This window comes from Geotrypetes seraphini, chromosome 3, assembly GCF_902459505.1.
Source record: "Geotrypetes seraphini chromosome 3, aGeoSer1.1, whole genome shotgun sequence".
NCBI classification, from domain to species: Eukaryota; Metazoa; Chordata; class Amphibia; order Gymnophiona; family Dermophiidae; genus Geotrypetes; species Geotrypetes seraphini.
Window position 1 is genome coordinate 190,789,906 of NC_047086.1, and position 20,720 is coordinate 190,810,625.

Consider the following 20,720-nt stretch of genomic DNA (forward strand, 5'->3'; position numbering starts at 1 on the left):
ATTTTTATGTTTTCAGATAGATTCCATGGGTATAAATTGATATCTGGATTTGTAAATTAAAAAAAAAAAAAAAAAAAAAAAAATGGTCTAAGACATTTTGAGCATTGAGATTAAGCATCAGATTAATGCATCTCAATGGCCACGACTTTGGTCTTGGAGGTTAAGGTGTACAATATCAGCATCTATGAGACAAACATGGTTTTTTTCTTTTACATAGAGCCTTGTGGACCCCTGTTCGTTTACATAGAATTGATAGCTCTAAAGTCTAATAGATGCTGGCACTGTCATCTAGAAGCGGGGACATTAGATCATCTTTTATTTTATTGTCCATTCATATTACTATTTTGGAAATCAATTTGGCCTCAAATAAATAGGATGTTGGAAAATCCGGTAGCCTTGACATGATACGATTTTGTTTGGTACTGCAATGAGAACTCTGAGTCAAATCTCATCAAATAATAACAAACTTTTATTTATATTGACTGGAGTAGCAGTTCAACAAATAACATATAATTGGAAAAATTATGACAGATTAAATTACAATTTTTGGTGGAATTCAGTTTGATATATATACATATACATACATATACATATACATACATATACATATACATACATATACATACATACATATACATACACACATATACATACACACATATACATATACACATATATACACACATATACACATATATACACACATATACACACATATACACACATATACACATATATACACATATATACACATATACACATATATACACACATACATACACATACACACACACACATACACATACATATACATACATATATGATGGAGCATACATTTGCAACACAAAAATGATATATCGATAAGTTTAAGAAGATTTGGGGACCATTAACAGATTTTTGTAATGATTGATATAATTTTTTCCATAATAAGATACTTGATAAAGAAAGGAGGGGGGTAGGTTTATTCTCTTTATCATAAAATATAAATAAATCATAATAGCTGTTATATTGTGTGCAACTAACAAAATAAGGGGAGGGAAAGGGATTCATAATTGAATAATAGTTGATAAAATTATTAAATTTTACATGATATCTAAAATTGTATTAAGGATTATATAAGATATGTTGTATGTACAGTATGTTATGGAGATATCAAGTGTATACTTAAGGTAATTGTATGAATCTTTGATACACTTGTTGTTATATGAAAAAATTAATAAAAAATGTTAAACTAAAAAAAAAAAAAAAAAAAGAGAATGAGATAGGGAAAAATTTTGTCCCCGACCCGCAGACTGTCTGATCCCATCCACACAAGACTTGAAAATTTTATATTGAAATCATTTTATTTATAAAAAAGAATAATATGCTGCATAACTGTCATTTTATAAAATCACAAATGCAGAAAGAGGATCAACAAAAACATCTCCTCTCACAATCTCCCCTCCACTATCACGGAAACTGAATGCTACATAGAAAATTCATCCCAACAGAATACCCTCCGTCACACACACAGAAGACAAATGCCAAATACATAATAACTGACCAAAAATCATAAACATAAATTAAAACAAAATCCCAAGAAGCCACACCTTCCATATAGTACAACACCAAAAAAAATAGATTAAGTTCCTCCTATACTGTGCAAAATATAAAGATCACACAAGCCAGGGATGGTGTCAGGCCAAGGACTGCAATTAGTGCAACTGCCCCCTAGCTATAGAAAGCCCTAAGTCTATTGGAAGCTGAAGATGGCATGGGCTAGTAGTGGGCTTTTAGTCCCCTCCCAAATTTCTGCCCTGGGCCCTACCCATGTCTACCACCAGCACCGGCAGGATAAACATTTCACTTCTCATACATATATTCTAAATCACAAAATAGAAAATAAAATTATTTTTCTACCTTTTGTTGTCTGGTCATTTTATTTGTCAAACAATGTTGGTCCCAGGCTCTGGTGTCTGTTTCCCTCTGTCATCTCTTAATTTACTTGCCAGGATCTCCTGTTCATTTGACATGTCTTCTTTCTCTGTGCTCAGTATCCATATTCTAGCTTTATGTACCTATCTTTCCTTTCGCTGGGTCCCCTATACCTCCCCTTCCAGCTTCTACCTGTATTTATCATCACTACTCTACGTCCAGCCAATATTTTGCAGGTAGACAATCACTAACACCATCACCTCAGTGAAATTGTGAAATGCAGTCGCCAGTCCAAAGGGAAGGGCCAAAAATTGGTAATGGTTTTCCAGAACAAGAAACCTCAGGAACTTTTTGTGGTCTGGGAATATGCAAACAGGCCTCAGATCCAGAGAGGCTATCAATTCCCCCAAAACAACCACCACTATGACAGAACGGACTGTCTCAATGCAAAAGCGCAAAACCTTAAGCACTGCACTGACATGAAATCCAGAATGGATCTCCAATTGTCTGAGCCTTTCTTTGGCACAATGAAAGTATATGGAGTTTCTGCTCAAGCCCACCAGCAGATGAACCTGGGTTATGCGCCCAAGGGAATGGTCCCTGAGCTCCTGAACTGTAAATGCAGGCTGTCCAAGGGGTGAACTGAAAAGCAGCCAACCCCCTGGAAAAACGGACTCTGCCTCAGAGTCTGTGGTCTACTGCAGCCAGAGCTATCTCCAAAAGGGATCCCCCTACAGCATGAAATAAGTTGAAAAAACTGAATTTATAGAAAATAAACACGAGCAGATCAGACAAGCTCCTACGGTCTTGCTTCTAAGAAGAAGACAACTGAGGAATTGCAGGGCAGTCCCAGTGTTCTCCCCAGAAATTTTCTCCAGCCGGGTGGCATGAAAAAGTAGCCGAGTGGGGCGAAACGGGGAAATTTGGTGGTGAGGAAAATTAAGGCCCTGTTTTACAAAGCCATGCTGGTGGCTGCAGCATAGTAACGGCCCCAAAGCCCAGAGATTTAAAGGGCTTCGGGGCTGTTGTTGCGTGGCAGCTGCTAGCGCGGCTTTGTAAAACAGGCCCTAAATGTATACTTTTAGTTAATTATTGTTAATTGTTTTCCAATGCTCAATTGAAGTAAATATCCCTAAAGCCTGTAACCAACCGAAGTTGGCAAATTATTTTTGTTTGATTTTAATTCTTTACGTATTACGTTAGCGACATATATACTACTCTCTCCTTTATGACCCCGTAGTGTGGGTTTTAGAATTCCTATGAGCGTCGGAGCAGTTACTGCCGCTTCCAGCACTAAAACCTGTACTACAGATTCGTAAAGGAGGGGGTAAGTATCATTCCTATAAAGTTTCTCTCAAGTCTCACTTTTAACCCTGGCAATGAACCGCTTGTAGATTTAGCTCGCACTTCCTTATAGCTCTTATCTCAGTTGAGATCTTAATAAGATGCTTCTGGCTAATCAAGCCTGGAACAGGATAATACCATATGTGCATCATGGTATCAAGTTCCCCCCCTTCCCCCATTCCAAGGAAGAGGTGGCCAAATATTAAGCCCAACACCCTTAATCTGACCACTTTATGGAGACCAAGACCACCACAAACCCTGCCATACAGGACACAAGGAAACAATCACAGAGAAAGCCACCAGTAGAGACATCTATACCACTACCTCCAGAGGAGATTTCGCGGACCCTTTTCCCTCACCCAAGAAGCCAAGACACAGGATTACATTACATTGGTGTCTTTTATTCCACCAATACCTAGTGGTGCTAGGTGGATTACAAAAGAGGCATTCTGGGTCATATCCAGTAAGATTACAAGATGGCTATTTGGTTGGAATTTTTAGGGACCGATACAAGTTTCACATTTGACAAGTATATTCGAGCATACTGTTCTTCTTTCTGGCAGTTAGACACATCCATGACCAGAAGCCACCTACCCCCACTGACTGTATTTTAGAATAGGATTTTTACGTGACATTTTTTATTGATAACCAAAGCAAAGATACAAAACCATCAAAGTGAGCAGAAAACAGACATCACACTATACAAAAGTGAACTGCACCGGTCATCAGAAATATTTTGTGTGTGGGTCCCAAAAAGGAAGGAGCTATCCATTCCCATTAACTACTTCCCTCTCCATTCCCACTGCACCCCCACCTCAAACAGCCCCCCCAAAATACAGAAGGAATTTTAATAAAAAGCCACATTTCTGGTCTTTTCAATGGGGGGAGGGGGAAGGAGGCATTTAAACACTTCTCTGACTGAAACAAGGCCAGTCCTCAGCGTTGCCAAGCCTCCCAGTTGCAGAGAGGAGAACGTAGGGAACTTATGAATGCCCTCAACCCCCTGCCTGCTGCACTATGGGCTTCAACAACATGAGAACAACCCCCCCCTCTGGAGTGAAAGCTAGGCAAAGGCCATCTCCCCTTCCCTCCCCCCCCCCCCCCGGACCCCTTGGCAGCTCTTCACCCAAGCCTCCCCCCCCCACCCCCGAAGCCTCTGCTATGCACATACCACGACAGGAAGTAAATGAAGCCTTCCTTTCTCCTCCCCTCCCCCACTCTGGGGCCTCTCGGCTCCTCCTTTCTTACTAGGCCAGGGTTGCTGCAGGCTGATCTCCAGGTTCAGGTTGATCCTGCACCGGGCCTCGCGGTTCTCCTGCTTCAGCTTCGCCTCCAGGCGGGAGAGTTTCTGCTCCAGCGAGAACGCCGCCATCTTTGACATCCCCGAGCACTAATAAATAAATAGAGCACTGCGACTGCGCACACCAAGCCGCCCGTGCGGGCTCGCCCACCCGCGCATGGCCAGAAAGGACTTTCACACCAAGTGGATGGAAACAGGAAATCCATTAGACTAGGATCGGAAAGAAACGTTCAGCTATCACCAAGTCCCATAGCAAGCCGGCCTTCCTGTCTACGCGCAATGTAGCCTACCGAGTGTAGAAAAGGGAGCACTGTGGCTGTCATTTTGCAATGTCAAGTGAGATGACAGCTGGGCGTTCACCTAAATTAGCTGGGCGGAGCGCCCAGCTAAAACATGCTAGGGAGAACACTGCAGTCCAGAGGTAAAGAGATGAAGAGCAAAAGTATGGAAATGAAGCTTCCTACAAGAGATCTTGTGGGAGGAAAGAGGAAATCTAAGCTACAAATTTTTCCTGTTGTGCCATGCAGAAACAGAAAAGCTTTTTTACAGCTGAAACCATGGGTCATTATAGTGTATATGAGCTTCATTTTTGAATTCCCCTGCAAGCATTTAATCAAATTTCCTGATATTAGTTCTGTTTTCTTTCATCCAATTGGAAAGACTGATTGAGAAGCTAGATAATTTTCTTTGTTAGGTGAGAGGATTATTAAAATATAAATTTATAAAGGGTATCAGGTAATATAAGTACCTATGAAAGACATTCTCTTTTAGCACCGCTCGTTTTCCTTTGCCCCACTTATATGGGCTAGGTTATTTTTCCTTTTGCTACAAATGATGTACGCAATTTCTATTGCAAAATAAACCTTGACCCAATGAAATTGTTTTTGTTTGCTTCTTCCTCCTTATCCCATTTGACTTAATTATTCCACCTAATGTCATTACATTGGCAACACACTGTGCATTAGGGACACAGTACTCTAAAACATAACAGGAAAGAGGGGAACAGGGTAATTCCAACACTACATTACAAAATATTAGAAAAACTAGAGAAGCAGAAATTATGCACTTAGAATGCATATAAGATTTGTTACTTACCAGAGGTGTCCGAGATACTCATACACTCTGCTGGTTTATTTCTGTTTTCCAACTTCCAGAATGTTAATTTCTTTTTTTGAAACCTTGAATTCAGCTGGGTATCTTTCTCTTTTGCCTAAAGGAAAGGAGAAAAAAACTCTAATAAAACGATCACTGTTTCTTGCTTGAGATGGGTAGAGTGATTCTTAACTGTGTTATGATCTGATGGGTTTTAATGATTTGTCTTGTGATTAAAGATAGTCATAGATTGTACAAATACTATTATGATTCCGAATGTAACTACTCAGTTTAGTGTCTGGGAGAGGAAAGAAAGATTAGGTTCTTACCTCGATAATCCTCTCTCTTGTATATGTGTCTAGTAGACCTGAACCGTAGGGTTATCCATCTGAACCCACAAGTTGATTGCAGAAGGATGTCACTCATCTTTCAACGCCACCTCCTTTTCCTTCCCAGTAGGCTTGCTCCTGCCCCTTCATAGGAAACATAACAGGAAAGAGGGGAACAGGATAATTCCGACACTACACTACAAAATGTTAGAAAAACTTTGTGAAAAAAAAAAAAAAGAGAAAGATAGATAATGTACAACCAGATCTTAACATTTATGGAACTTGTAGCTACTCCCATGTCCTGCCATCAGGCAGAGGCATAGCATTTTTTTTAAATCATCTTAGCCAAGAGACAAGGAAGTTCCCCAAATCTCAGCATACACCCTTACCAAGGCAAAAAGCAGGCAAAGCCCACTCACATGGCAGGGTTTCAGGACTACTAGACATATATAGAAAGAAGATTGAGGTAAGAACCAAATCTTTCTTTCTAATGCAATGTATCTAGTAGTCCTGAATCGTAGGAACGTACCAAGATAGTCCTCTCAATCTAGGGCAGGACTGTTGAGCCTACTTTCAACAAAGAGGACCCAAAAGCTGCATCCTTCCTGGCTGCCATCTCTACCCTGTAAAACTTGGTGAATGTATATAAAAAGTGGACCATGTAGCTACTTGTGATGGGATATACTCCCCATAACCAGGATCCTCAGACCTGAAGAAGAAATCTGTAGTAGGAAGCTGCTTATCAGATGAAAGCATGGGTTTAAAACCCAGGAAGACAACACTGAAGGAGCTCATTTGTGTATGGACACTGCAAAGATAATGATGGAAAATGGGTTGGAAAACAAGTTTATTTCAATTTGATATACTGCCTATTGAAAAGTCTAAGTGGTTTACATAAAAATTAACATAAAAAATAAATAAAGGTAAATAAAAAAGAGAGACCAATGCAAACAACAAAGACAAAACTAGATACAAAAAGGAAAGTAGACTTCCAGAGCTAGTAACCTGGAAAGGGAGAGCTTTTCGGGAGCTCTCAGGCGACCCTCGAGGGGATGAATATGGGCATTTGCCTAACCCTCAGTAAGCCAACAGGATTCTGACAATCAGTACTTAGAAGCCCAGAAAGCCCTTGGGATAAATGAACCCCCAAAGGGTAACCCTTCTCTCAGATATTATAAGTGAAGGCAGTGTTCGTTCATGGAATGCTCCTTTTCAGGGATGGAGCAACAACCTAGGTAACCCTAAAGGGGGGAGTTTAACAGGCTTAAGAGGGTGGTAGGGAGGGACCTTCTGGCCTTACGACATCAGAACTAACCAGTCCCTCACGTCAAAAACATTAGCCCAAAAATCAGGAATCAGGAGACAAGGGGTCTTCAATGGGACAGTCTGGGTTCCGTGTAAAACCGGAAGTAATGAATTTTGGATATAATCCTGACAAGTTTAAAGAGTAAAAGGAAAACTACAGAGTTCAGTATAACAGGTTACATAGGTGAAAGCAATCCCCTGGCACCACAGACTTCCTATACCGAAACGCTGGACTGAAGGGTATGGAAAAGCCCTTGGCTAAGCTCTGTCAGAGGGGGAGAGTATATGACAGATATACTCCCCTCACCAGGATTCTCAGACCTGAAGAAGGAATCTGTAGTAGGAAGCTGCTATCAGAAAACATAGGTTTAAAACCCGGGAAGACAACATTGAAAAAGCTCATTTGCATATGGACACTGCAAAGATACCCAAGAGCTTGCTACTCACCCTGAGGGGAAAAAAAAAAAAAAGAGTTAAACAAAACTCCCAGGGATAATACCCTGGAAAGGGAGAGCTTATCAGGAGCTCTCAGGCTACCCTCAAAAGGTATGAATGCTGGCATTTGTCTAACCCTCAGTAAGTCAAAAGGATCCCAATGTGGCCAGTATGGGGCCTAGGTCTGGCCAAAGAGGCGGATTGTCATACTGCTCTACAAATCTCCTTGGGTGAAACCGAGTCTCCACCCAGGATGAAGCTATCACTCTGGTGGTGTGTGTTCAACAAGATTGTCAGCAGCTTCCCACAGCCAATGTATGTGAAAGAAATCACCATTCTAATCCATCTGGAGATCAAGGCCTTAGATGCCATCCTCTGTCGCTTGTCCAGACTGGTCAGGACAAAAAGATAATCTGAGAATCAAAATTCATCAGTAACTTCAAGGTAACTAAGGAGAAATTAGTTTTTTACCTGCTAATTTTCTTTCTGTTAGCCTGTAGGCTGGTATAGTCCTTACAAATGGGATATATACCTCACTGCTACCAGCATGGGGAGACTGAGAAACTTGTATATCAGGATAGCTTCCCCTCTTGCAATCCAGCCTGCTGAATAACCAAGCAGAACCTAGGAAAGACTTCAACTGAAAACAGTAAACCACACTCTGAAAAGGAGTGTAAAAACAACAAACACTGGTAAACAACTGTTGGAACATGTGTAGAACTAAAGCCCAGGATAGAAAATATCCCCAAAGCTCACCAGCTAAGCCATAGCCACTTTTATTAATTCTCCTCGGCCCTAGAAAAATTCTAGAACCCACAGAAAAAAACCCAAAAAAACCCTACACGTGAGCAAAACAAAAACCCGCAATCACCTGCATAAAGACAGACAGGGTGGGGGACTATACCAGTCTACAGTCTAACAGAAAGAAAATTAGCAGGTAAGAACCTAATTTCTCCTTCTGTAGTGCCTAGTATAATCCTTACGAATGGGGTGTACAGCAATGTTACTTACCTTAACAGTTGTTATTCAGGGACAGCAGGCAGCTATTCTCACTAGTGGGTGATGTCATCCGACAGAGCCCCGATGCGGACGTCTCACAAGCATACTTGCTTGAAGAAACTTCAGAAGTTTTGAGATGCCCGCACCGTGCATGCGCGAGTGCCTTCCCGCCCGATGCACCGGGTGTGTCTCCTCAGTTCAGATAGCTAGCAGAGAAGCCAACCCAGGGGAGGTGGGTGGGACGTGAGAATAGCTGCCTGCTGTCCCTGGATAACAACTGTTACGGTAAGTAACATTGCTTTTTCCCAGGACAAGCAGGCAGGTATTCTCACTAGTGGGTGACCTCCAAGCTAACCCCAATGGGATGATGGGAGAGTTGGCAACTTAGGAGAATAAATTTTGCAACACTGTTTGGCCAAACTGTCCATCCCATCTGGAGAAAGTATCCAGACAATAATGAGAAGTGAAGGTATGAACCGAGGACCAAGTGGCAGCCTTACAAATCTCCTCAATCGGTGTCGATCTGAGGAAGGCTACAGAGGCCGCCATTGCTCTGACCTTATGGGCTGTGACTTTGCAGGGAAGGAGTAATCCAGCCTGGGCATAGCAGAAAGATGCAAGCCGCCATCCAGTTGGAGATGGTATGCTTCGAAACAGGGTGTCCCAACTTGTTCGGATCAAAGGAGACGAAAAGTTGAGGAGCAGTTCTGTGTGGTTTGGTGCGATCCAGGTAGAAAGCCAAAGCATGTTTACAGTCCAGAGTGTGAAGAGCTGATTCTCCAGGATGAGAATGAGGCTTTGGAAAAAACACAGGAAGAACTATGGATTGGTTGAGATGAAATTCAGAGACCACTTTAGGCAGGAATTTCGGATGAGTGCAGAGGACCACCTTGTCATGATGGAATACTGTGAAAGGCAGATCCGCCACTAAGGCCTGAAGCTCACTGACTCGGCGAGCAGAAGTGAGCGCAACAAGAAAAACCACTTTCCAAGTGAGAAACTTCAGCGGAGCCTTGTTGAGAGGCTCAAAAGGAGGCTTCATAAGGTGTGAAAGGACAACATTGAGGTCCCAAACCACTGGAGGAGGTTTGAGAGGAAGATTGACATGGAAAAGTCCTTTCATAAATCTGGAAACCACAGGATGAGCAGAGAGAGGTTTCCCTTGCAGAGGCTGATGGAAAGCCGCAATTGCACTCAGATGGACTTGTATCGATGTAGACTTGAGGCCAGAATGAGATAGGTGCAGAAGATAGTCCAACACAGAAGATAGGGAGGCTCGTTGGGGCTCCTTACGATTAGAAACACACCAGGTAGAAAATCTAGTCCATTTTTGGGAGTAGCATTGTCTAGTAGCAGGCTTCCGGGAAGCCTCCAACACATCCCTCACCACTTTGGAAAACTGGAGAGGAGTTAAGTTGAGAGGAACCAAGCTGTCAGGTGGAGAGACTGCAGGTTGGGATACAGCAGACATCCTTGATGCTGAGTAAGCAGTGAAGGAAACACTGGAAGAAAAAATGGCTCCCTGCTGCTGAGTTGAAGTAGAAGGGAGTACCAAGGCTGTCTGGGCCACCGAGGAGCTATCAGAATCATGGTGGCATGGTCAGACTTCAGCTTGACCAGAGTCTTTTGAATGAGAGGAAACGCATATAGAAAGAGATTCCTCCAGTCCAGAAGAAAGGCATCTGCCTCGAGGCGATGAGGAGTATAGATCCTGGAGCAGAATTGAGGCAGTTTGAAGTTGTGGGGAGCTGCAAAGAGGTCTATCTGAGGCGTCCCCCACTGAGAGAAGATCTGATGAAGGGGCTTGGAATGGAGGGACCATTCGTGAGGCTGGAGGAGACGACTTAAGTTGTCCGCCAAGGCATTGTCCGCCCCCTGAACGTAGACAGCTTTGAGGAAGGCGTTGTGGCGAATTGCCCAATCCCAGACTCTGAGAGCTTCCTGGCAGAGGGAGGCCGAACCCTTGCCCTCCTGTTAGCTTCCTCGCCTAGCAGTGAGAGCGAGCGGCGAGGCGGAGGAGGAGGCGGCTCGACCCCACGAGGAGGTTCCGCATGCCCATGCTGGATTGTGGCAAGCCACTTGGGCCCCATGGTAGTCATGAGCTCGAGGAAGTGGGCTTCCATGAGCGACCGCATCGAAGCCGATAAGGGGGGAGCCGCATCCGAAGTGGGACCCACTGCACGGTCTTCGCGGTCCCGGGTGGCCGAGTGCTTGGCCTTAGAAGCCTTAGGCACCTTAAGAACCACCGGGGGAACGGTCTGTGGAGTTACCTGACCTGAGGAGACTGATGCAGGCACCGGAGCAGGAGGCGGAGTTGAAACCGGAACGAAGGAAGCCGGTTTCAAAAGACCCGATGTAGCAGGAGCAGATGCCAACATCTAAGGCGAAGCGCTGGTCGAAGCCGAAGGTTCCTTGGAAGCCTCCATAGCGAACATCGACTCCCACAGGAAACAGCGACGCTTGAAAGCACGTGCTATTAGAGTGGAACAAGGCCGGCACGATTTCGGAAGATGTTGAGGCCCGAGACACTGTAAACAGCGTCGATGCGGGTCCGTCAACAAAATCATGCGATGGCATTTGATACACTTTTTAAAACCGGTAATAGGCCGGGACGTAGGCCGAAAAAGCTACGCCGTTAGATCGAAGCTGCAGGGCCCCAGCCACGCGGCCGACCCGGTCGAATCTACGGAAAAGTTTTTTGGGGTTTTTTTTTAAATAATAAAACGACAGAATAGAACACACGATAAGAGAAAAAAAACTCAAAACAGCAAGCACTAGAAGGCAAGAACAAGGGTTCACTCAGCGCAGAGAGTTGAAGCAAAACTTCTCAGCTCCGCGGAAAGAAAAGAACTGAGGAGACACACCCGGTGCATCGGGCGGGAAGGCACTCGCGCATGCGCGGTGCGGGCATCTCGAAACTTCTGAAGTTTCTTCAAGCAAGTCTGCTTGCGAGACGTCCGCATCGGGGCTCTGTCGGATGACATCACCCACTAGTGAGAATACCTGCTTGCTTGTCCTGGGATAATAAAGCAGTACCAGTGAAGGGTACCGACACCAGAACATGTTCGCCGAATACTGCATCCTGACACGCTTGAATATCCACACAGTAGTGTTTGGCAAAGGAGTGCAGAGAAGACCAAACTGCATCCTTGCAAATATCCACTGGAGACACCAGAGAAGACTCAGTCCCAAGAAGCTGCCTAACCCCAAGTGGAATGAGCCTTGAGAAACTTTGGAACAGACTTTTTCTTCAGAAGATAAGCAGAAGCAATAGTCTCCTTAATCCAGTGCACAATGGTAGCCTTAGAAACGCCATCCCCCATATGAGGGACCGCTAGAAAGACAAATAGATGATCTGATTTCCTGATCTCCAGGGTCCTCTACACAGAAAAGCGAAGGACCCGACTGACCTCCAACTTGCACAACTGTCTCTACTCGGAAGAGCCCTCCCGGCTACCCAAAACTGGGATGACATGAAGCCTGACATGAAGAGATACTACCCTTGGCAGAAAAGAAGAACAGGCCTCAAGACAGCCCGCTCCCTTGAAAACTACAAGAAGGGAGCCCTACAAGAGAAAGCCTGCAGCTCAGAAACACGTCTAGCAGAAGTAATGGCCACCAAGACCACCGCTTTAAGAGTAAGGTCCTTCAAAGAGCAGTCACCCAACAGTTCAAAAGGTGGGTGCAGTAGAACAGACAGAACCAGATTCAAATCCCAAGATGGAACAGAGGGCCGCACAGGAGGCTTGAGCAATTTGGCTGCCTGCAAGAAGCGAATCAGACCAGGAATGGCAGTCAAATGCTGACCTTCCAACAACTCACGAAAGGCTGACAAGGCCACATGCTGAACCCAGAGAGAAGACCAAGCCAGTCCCCTGTCCAGGCCATCCTGCAAGAACTCTAAGATGTTAGGAAGGGAAGCGTGAAAAGAGACCACTGCACGTGCATCACACCACTCCTCAAATAGACGCCAAACCCTCACATAAGCCCAAGAGGTATAAAGCCTCTGGGACCCCAAGAAAGTTGAGATCACTAAAGCTGAATACCCCTTCTTACCTAGGCGATCCCTTTCAAGAGCCAAGCAGTAAGACAGAAGGGACCCGGATCGAACATTGGAATGGGACCCTGAGTCAGAAGGTCATCCAATAGAGGAAGAGTATCTGCCACAAGATGCCGCACCAGATCCGTGTACCACAGTCACCTGGGTCAATCTGGAGCAACCAAAACCACAAGGCCTGGATGTCGAACTATGCGGAGAAGAACTCTGCCCACTAATGGCTACTGAGGGAACACATACAACAGCCCCTCCGTTGGCCATGGTTGAAGCACCCAAGGAACCACATCCAGCGTGGCAACCATGGAGCTTAGAACTTTAAGATAATCCTAGGTTGATGGCACTGGTTGCTGTAGAAGGGAAGAAATCTGGGTACACAGTAGAGAATGACACAGGGGGGGAAAAAAAATCTGTCCCCGTCACCGTCCCCGGACCACTGTTCCTTTCACCGCCCCATCACGTCCATACAAGCCTCAGTACTGCAATATTTAGTGTGTGGCGCAGTGGTTGGATCTACAGCCTCAGCACCCTGGGGTTGTGGGTTCAAACCCCACACTGCTCCTTGTAACCCTGGGCAAGTCATTTAATCCTCCATAGCCCCAGGTACGTTAGATAGATTGTGAGCCCACCGGGACAGAGAGGGAAAATGCTTGAGTATCTGATTGTAAAAACCGCTTAGATAACCTTGATAGGTGGTATTTAAATCCTAATAATAAACTTATAAACCAAAGTTCTGGCTGCTGAACTAGAGAAAGCTGGCAGGGCTTTGTTTATAAATTTTTATCAACACAACTAATATACTACTTTATCCTAAAGCAAAAAAAAATAAATTTCTACCTTTGTTGGCTGGTTTCTGCTTTCCTCATCTTCTCATTCAATTCCTTCCATCCACTGTCTCTCTTCTCTCTGTCTTCCATTTGCTCTGTTACTGTGCCTCTCCCATCCCCCCCAAATCAATCTGGCACCCATCTTCTTCCCTCCGCTCTCCTCATAGTCTGGCATCTGTCTTCTTCCCCATGTCCCTTCAGCGTCTGTTCCTCCCCACCCCACCTTTCCTCCCTTTCTCCCTCCGTGCCCCTTACCTTCGTGGCACTTTCACCCCCCCCTGCAGCTAGAACACCTCTTAGCCGCATCCACCATGCACCCATGCCCCCCACCCCCCGGACAACAGGCCGGAGTGCTTCCTGCTTGCAGTGCAGTGAGCGCACGACTGCTGACAAACCTCTCTGCCCCTTACCTTCAGCCGGCAATTTCTAAATTGCTTTCCTACAGAGCAGCTGGAGTGATGAAGTTACATAAGGTGCCGGAAAGGTTGTCTCTGATGCAACTTCCGGGTGCATCAAATGACCTTTACGGCAGCCATACGCAGCTTCAACGCTCCGGCTGCTCTGTAGGAAAGCAATTTAGAAAATTGCTGGCTGAAGGTAAGGGGCAGGGAGGGAGTAGGGAGATATTTGGACTGTGAGGCGGCGGCAGCAGTGATCAGTAAGGAGGGTGGGAGCACGATAGGTGACCGCGTGCATTCCTTCCCTTAATTGTGGGGACAAGGCCATTCACCGCTCCACGGGGCGGTGAAGGCCTTGTCCTCGTAGCCATGGTGAACATAGTTTTCCCCCCACCATTTTGGCGGGCTAGCCGCAGGTAACAGCCACCATGTCATTCTCTAGTACACAGTTTCTGCCTCCGAGCTTCCAGTAGATAGACGTGGCCCTCCGCTATGTCGAAAAAGTCTCCCAGGTATTTCCACAATTGTCTGGGTGTTAAGATGGCTCTTCCTGAAAAACGACAAACCAGCCCAGGTCCTGATCAGCCAGTCATCCAAGTAAGGGTGAATCTGGAGACTCATCTGTCTCAGGTAAGCCACCACTACCACCATCACCATGGTGAATGTCTGGGGCGGTGGTGTAGCCAGCCCAAAGTGCAGGGCCAAAAAACAGTAACGCTGTTCCAGAACATGAAGCCACAAAAGTTGTGATGGGCCGGAAAAATTGGAATGTGCAAGTACGCCTTTGAGATCCAGAGAGGCAAGAAACTCTCCTGGGGCCACTGCTGCAATTAATCTTGAGAGCCATATTCATGTGTTGAAGATCCCAGAATAGGCCTCCAATCTTCTGAGCCTTTTCTGGGAACAAAAAAGTATCTTGAGTATCTGCCTGAGCCCAAGAGGTTGGGCAGCATTGGCTCTATAGTTTGAAAATCCAGCAAGCACTGAACATGAGTGCTCTTTCCGGGAAACATGAAAGAGTCCACAAACCAAACTTTCAGAGGTTGAGCTAATTCCAGCTTGTAACCCAACCGAATAATGTCCAAGACCCACTGGTCGGTCATAATGTGCATCCAGGCAGGAAGAAATGTTGAGCCAGCCCCCCATCTGATCTGCAGAGGAGCATCCCTTGGCATGACTTCATGAAGCCTTTCTGCAGAGGGCACAAAATGGGAGGTGGAAGGCAGGGAACACCCATAGTCAGTATATCATCGAAGGGAGCCCTGTAAAAATCTCCGCAATGTTGCATTTGCATATGGTTTGGAACGTCATGAATTAGAGCGACTACAACCCCTAGAGGTCTGGATCTACTATCAGGCAGAGTCTTTGGGCGATGGTCCATCACAACACAGAATCCATGAGATCGTCCAGACCTTTGCCAACAATAACTGCCCCTTAAAAGGGCAGCCTAGCCAATGTAGCCTCGGAAGAGAAATCACCAGCCCACTATTTAACCAGAGCATTCGGCGGGTAAAGATGGAGTACACCTACACCTTTGCCAAACTTTCATATCATAATCAAATGCAGCAGCTATATAATTTGTCCCAGCCAAGAGGAGTGGATGAGGGGAATCCACTGCCTCACTCTCCAGTGTGCGCAGTCAAGCAAGATGGGTGCATGCAGCAAAAACAAACAAACAAAAAAAAACACACCAAAGCAGCTTTGATGCCTAAAGTGGCTGCGTCCAAAAGTGTCCCAAGAACCACATCCACACAGTGGTCCTGCATACCCTGGGCTAACCCAAAAGCTGATGACACTCCTGTGCCAGAGGGGACAAGGGGGACATAGCTCAAGCTAATTTCAGAGCCCCTTCTGGAGGATCAAACTAGTCCGAGACCAGAATGTCTACAACAGGGTGCCAGGGAAAAGTAGCAGACTGAATGCACACTACCAAGCCAGGAGGAAGAAATGGACAGAGCCAGCTGAGTGACTAAGTGCAATTCCTGCAAAGACTCAGAAATAAGGCAGAGCCGCAAACTGAAATAGGCAAAGGACAGAAGAACCATCCCCAGGATGCAAGCCCCCAGAGGGATCCGCAGATCCAGCACACAGTCTTTTTTTCCTTCGGCATCTACAGCAGAGTCTCCAAATGAATGTCAGGCAGCATGCAAACAGCAGCAGGCTGGGGAGAGACTATGTCCAAAGGCACAATGCCACTCGGACACGTGCAGGGAGAAAACACACATTCTAAAACTCAGACCCCAAAAATTTCACAAAAAGGAGAAAGTGTCCGGCTCCAGGTCCACAGAGTTACCAGCTGTGCCGAGCCCCGAAATCGACAAAGGCTGCCCTGCCAGGCTAGCTGAGCATTTGGTCACCACCTTCAGCAGGGCTACGTGGCGCAGGGATGCTCCAAAAGCGCTAAATTAGCTCAATCCTGACAAGAATCCATACGAGGAGAGCCCAGGGACTTCATCCTAGTAGGCTTCCAGACAAAATTTGCAGTTTTGAAGAAACCACGCCCCCACCCCCCAAATCCAAGATGGCCACCATCAAGAAATTTGCACTAAAATTGATTCTTTTTTTTTTTTTCCACTTCCCAAGACTCAAAATATGGTGATTTTAGGATTTTTCAGGAGGGGGGATCATCCAAAAATACTGAAAACCTCTGTTTTCCAACCTCCCCCAATCTCTCACAGGCTGTCAGCCTGTTTACTCATTGTGACCCGACGGATCAGTGCTGGAAACCTGTTTTAGCTCTCACAGTAGCCAATGAAAATAGTCACTGCCACAATGTTGGAAATGCTGATGCAGATCTAATCTTCGGACTCCAATGTCCAACTATACCCTTACAGACTAACAGATGTGCGATGATGCAGCCAGCACCGTGCAAGATACCCCAGAGTCTCCTAAGGGTGCCTAACAGCCTTTGCTCAACCCCCGACTAGCAAAAGGTGAGATCACCTCAGAGAAGGCCCTGAGCTCTGGAGAAAACTAAGCAGGCTGGTTAACATGTACCTAGTGGGATCAGCCTGTCAGTTACAGACTGAAGTCTGCGAATTCTCAAGCAGGCAGAGCTATAAAAATCGCTCCATGCACCTGAAAAAGGGATTAAAAAAAAAAAAAAAAAACCAACAACAAATTAAAAATAATAAAATGGGGAGAGCAGAACAAACATCTGCAGTCGTGCCTTCAAAAGGAAAGAACTGATGGTGGAGCTAGAGAGACAGTGTAATACAAAGAGGCAAGAGTGAAAAATCCAGAGTGGATTCCTTCTGCAGCATGTGGCTAAAGGAAATAACCCTATTGTAGAATGTCTCTCACCTATTACACTGGAAATAATTTCAAAAGTTATTTGCCAGAAGGAAAAGGGCCACCTACAATGAGGACAGAGAAAGCCAAGCAGACAATATTACAGTTTAAGGAATTAAAAAATAAATCTCTATCCATTTGTGTGTATACACACAGGTACATACATGTGTATATACACACACATATACATATATGTATTTCCAGCTAATCATTAGTATTATACAGTCAAAGATTAAGTAATCATGTGGTTTTGATTTAATTACTCACTTTTCATGTGAGCACAGATTGCATTACAGTGTTAAGGAGGAAGGGTAGGTATTTACCTTCCCCAGGGAAACTAAACCTAAATATATTTTTAAAAAGGCACAGATATACTGTGGGAAGGACATGGGGGAGAGCAGTAGTCACCTCTCAAATTACTTCAGGAGGTGCAAATACTGGAGCCCTCTCCCCCTACTGTGGCTTCAGTACTCCTTGCCTGATCCCCCGCCTCTGAGCAAGTAACACCAAAACTGCCACGCGTTAACAAGCATTAACACATGTTCGCTACATTTCCAATAATAAAACTTCTTACAGGAAAAAAGTTTTAGAAACGGATATACTTTACAAACAAAAATTGCTGTTTAAATAGTCTTACTCTACATGTCAGCATATGCACTTGGAACTCCGTGGCACTCATTTTGTGCGCTGGATTATAGGGACATGCGACCAGCTGCAGTGTATCCATATCGGCTCTTCGAAAACAAAACCAGTACCTGTAATACACAACCAAAATAAGTGACAAAAAATAAATAAATAAATCGGAAAAAGTGAATGCAAGGTGTTTTGTTGTTGTTAGGTGCCATCGACTTGTGTTTGAGTCCTAGCGACTTAATGAATTACAGTTTTGTTCTAGTCCAGAAAGGGCCTCCAGCGCAGTGTTTCTCAACACACAGTATGCATTGCCTTGGGGGTATGCAGCCTGGCCACCCCGCCAGGAATTCCTCACTGCCTCACACTGAAGCCGCTGCCACTAGGAATCCCTCCTTGCCTCCCTGTATGCACGCCTGTTGCACCCCCCACCCCCAAAGCCAACCCTGCCACCTCACCAAGCCAATCTGATTCCATCCCCCCTCCAGCAGCAACTTTGCGCAGGAATGGGCCAAGGCATGTGCAGCAACTCACAAGCTGCATGTGGCTAGCCCACAAGCCTTCCCTGCCTCCCCCCCCCCCCCGACGCCAATTCTGACTTCAGAGAGAAGGTGCCGGGCCAGCCAATCGCTGCCTGGCTGGTCCGGAACCTTCTCTTGGACATCAGAACTGACGTCAGGGGGAAGGCTTGTGGGCTGGCTACGTGCAGCATGCGAGTCACTGCACGCTCCGTGGCCCGTTCCTGGGCAGAGTTGCTGCTGGAGGGGGGATGAAGTGTGTTGGCTCAGCAAGGTAGCAGGGTCAGCTTTGGGGGCAAGAGGTGATGCACCGGGTACACATACAGGGAAGCAAGGAGGGATCCCTGGCGGTGGCAGCTTTGGGGGGGAGGGGGGGTGGCAGGCAGGGATCCCTGGCGGCACCTGCAACTTCTATGGATGGAAGAGGAGGGGGCACAAACTCAACACATGGGGACACTAACTTGGGACATAGGAAGGAGGGAATAGAAAGTGAGAATTGATGGGCATGAGTGAGAGATGGTGCACAAGGGGAAAGGAAAATAGGGCATAGGGAGCGAGGAGTGAGGTAGAGATGCATGGGGAATAAGAAGGATGAGAGGGAGAAATGTTGGATATGGTAGTAGAGAGGGCAGATTGAAGGGGATGCAAGGGGAAGGAACGTTGGACATAGCGATGGAGGGAGAAATGTGGCATGGTGCTGGAGAGGGGTGATAGAAGGAGAAATGGGCATGGGGCTGGTGGGCAGCAGTGAAAAATGCTGCACACGATCTGGGAGATGAGAGGAAGAAGTGTTGAATGTGGCAGTAGAGGGGGTGGGAGAGATGCTTGGATCTCTCAAGACAGATATACAGTGAGAGATAGAGAGGGAGCCATATTGCCAATAGGGGTGGAGGAGAGAGGAATAAAAGTTGGACACATAGAGGGACAGAGAGAGATGTTGGTTGGGGAAGAGAATGGGGTCCGGAGAGGAAGCGTGCAGGAGGCAGAAAGAAAGAAAAATTGGAAATGCAACCAGAGACTCATAAAATCATTTTCAATTTAGTGATCAAAATATGGCTGTTTTGTGAATCTGCTGTCTGTATTTTGTTCTATATTTGTTTATTTTTACATAGTCGTTACTGATTGCATAATTTAAAGTCATCTGCCTTAACCTCTTTGAAACCCCCGTTTGTGTTCTTTTTAATTTTAATTTTGTAGTTACCATTATGTATTAATAAGTTTATATTGTGTTTATATGAAAAATGGATGGAAGAAATTGGGTTAGAATTCGTACTATTATTACAGGGGTGGGGCGGGGGCACTCGCTTGGTATGTGTTAGGCTTAGGCCCTAAGCCTTAGGGGGTACTTGGCCTAAGGAAGTTGAGAAACACGGCTCCGGCTAACCATCCCCCATGGTTGTTTTCAAAGTGTCCTGCCATCTGATGGCGGCTGGACATGTTGAATGCCAAGTTTAGCGAATGAAAACTACAAGAGTTAGTCCAAGAAATAAACTATATATATATTAAAGCCACTCCCTCCCCAATCCTCTACAAGAAAGGCTATAGCACACACACGACCCACTACTTTAGCTCTAAAGCATCCTCATCCAGTGACACCAGAAGTAAAAACCTCCTCTACTCAGCAATAAACTAAAACTACCGATTTAAAAAAAAAAAAAGGACACCCAACACGTTTACCCTTTTGGAGGTTCACTCTCGGTTACTCTCCTTAGGCTTAGTTCTACTGCTTGTCGACCTCATATCCTTTCCAGAATCCACTTCCTTCACTTTCCTTCCTGAAACCAAGCTCCATCCTTACCCATTTTCTCTCTACTCCTACCTTTGCTTCCTGCGTTCAAACAGATCTCCTTCAGCGACACCCGACTCAGCCCATGTGCTCCGCAGCAGGCGAGTTCCGGCTCAAGAAGGAAGAGCGAACGCCGGGCGGAGCCCAATTTATTTTTCACACCTGCAGCTAAACATACGTCACGCTCTCTCCGCCGGGATCTTGACCGCCCCCTCCCCCCCCCCCAATCCTGTCCAATGACGCGCTGAAACTTTCGGATTGAGATGTTTCGTTTGTTTTTATATATCGACTGTACTGTTTTTCTTATTCATTACAACAAAGAGGTAGTTCATTAAAAAAATGAGCTTTACAAAAGATAAGGTAAGATCAGAATGTGCTTCTTATAGTTGAAAATCCGGTGATGTGACGATGTCGCATTTATTGCAAGAATTAAGCGCAAGAGAAAAAGGGATACTAGGAAAACTGAAGGGACATTTGGAGAGAACAGTTTTAAACTGG

General features: G+C 45.4%; 1 protein-coding gene across 2 annotated transcripts in view; it reads right to left on the minus strand.

Moving 5' to 3' along the window:
- LOC117356514 (gametocyte-specific factor 1-like) overlaps positions 1-20,397 on the minus strand; it is an 81,133-nt gene extending 60,736 nt beyond the window's left edge. For both annotated transcript variants that reach the window (XM_033935800.1, XM_033935799.1), the window contains exons 1-3: positions 20,256-20,397; positions 17,926-18,043; positions 5,654-5,768 (exon numbers count right to left, since the gene is read on the minus strand). In XM_033935800.1, the coding sequence (XP_033791691.1) occupies positions 5,654-5,768; positions 17,926-18,015 (205 nt within the window). In that variant the 5' untranslated portion in view covers positions 18,016-18,043; positions 20,256-20,397. The remainder of the gene's footprint in view (positions 1-5,653; positions 5,769-17,925; positions 18,044-20,255) is intronic.
- Positions 20,398-20,720: the final 323 nt, after the last annotated feature.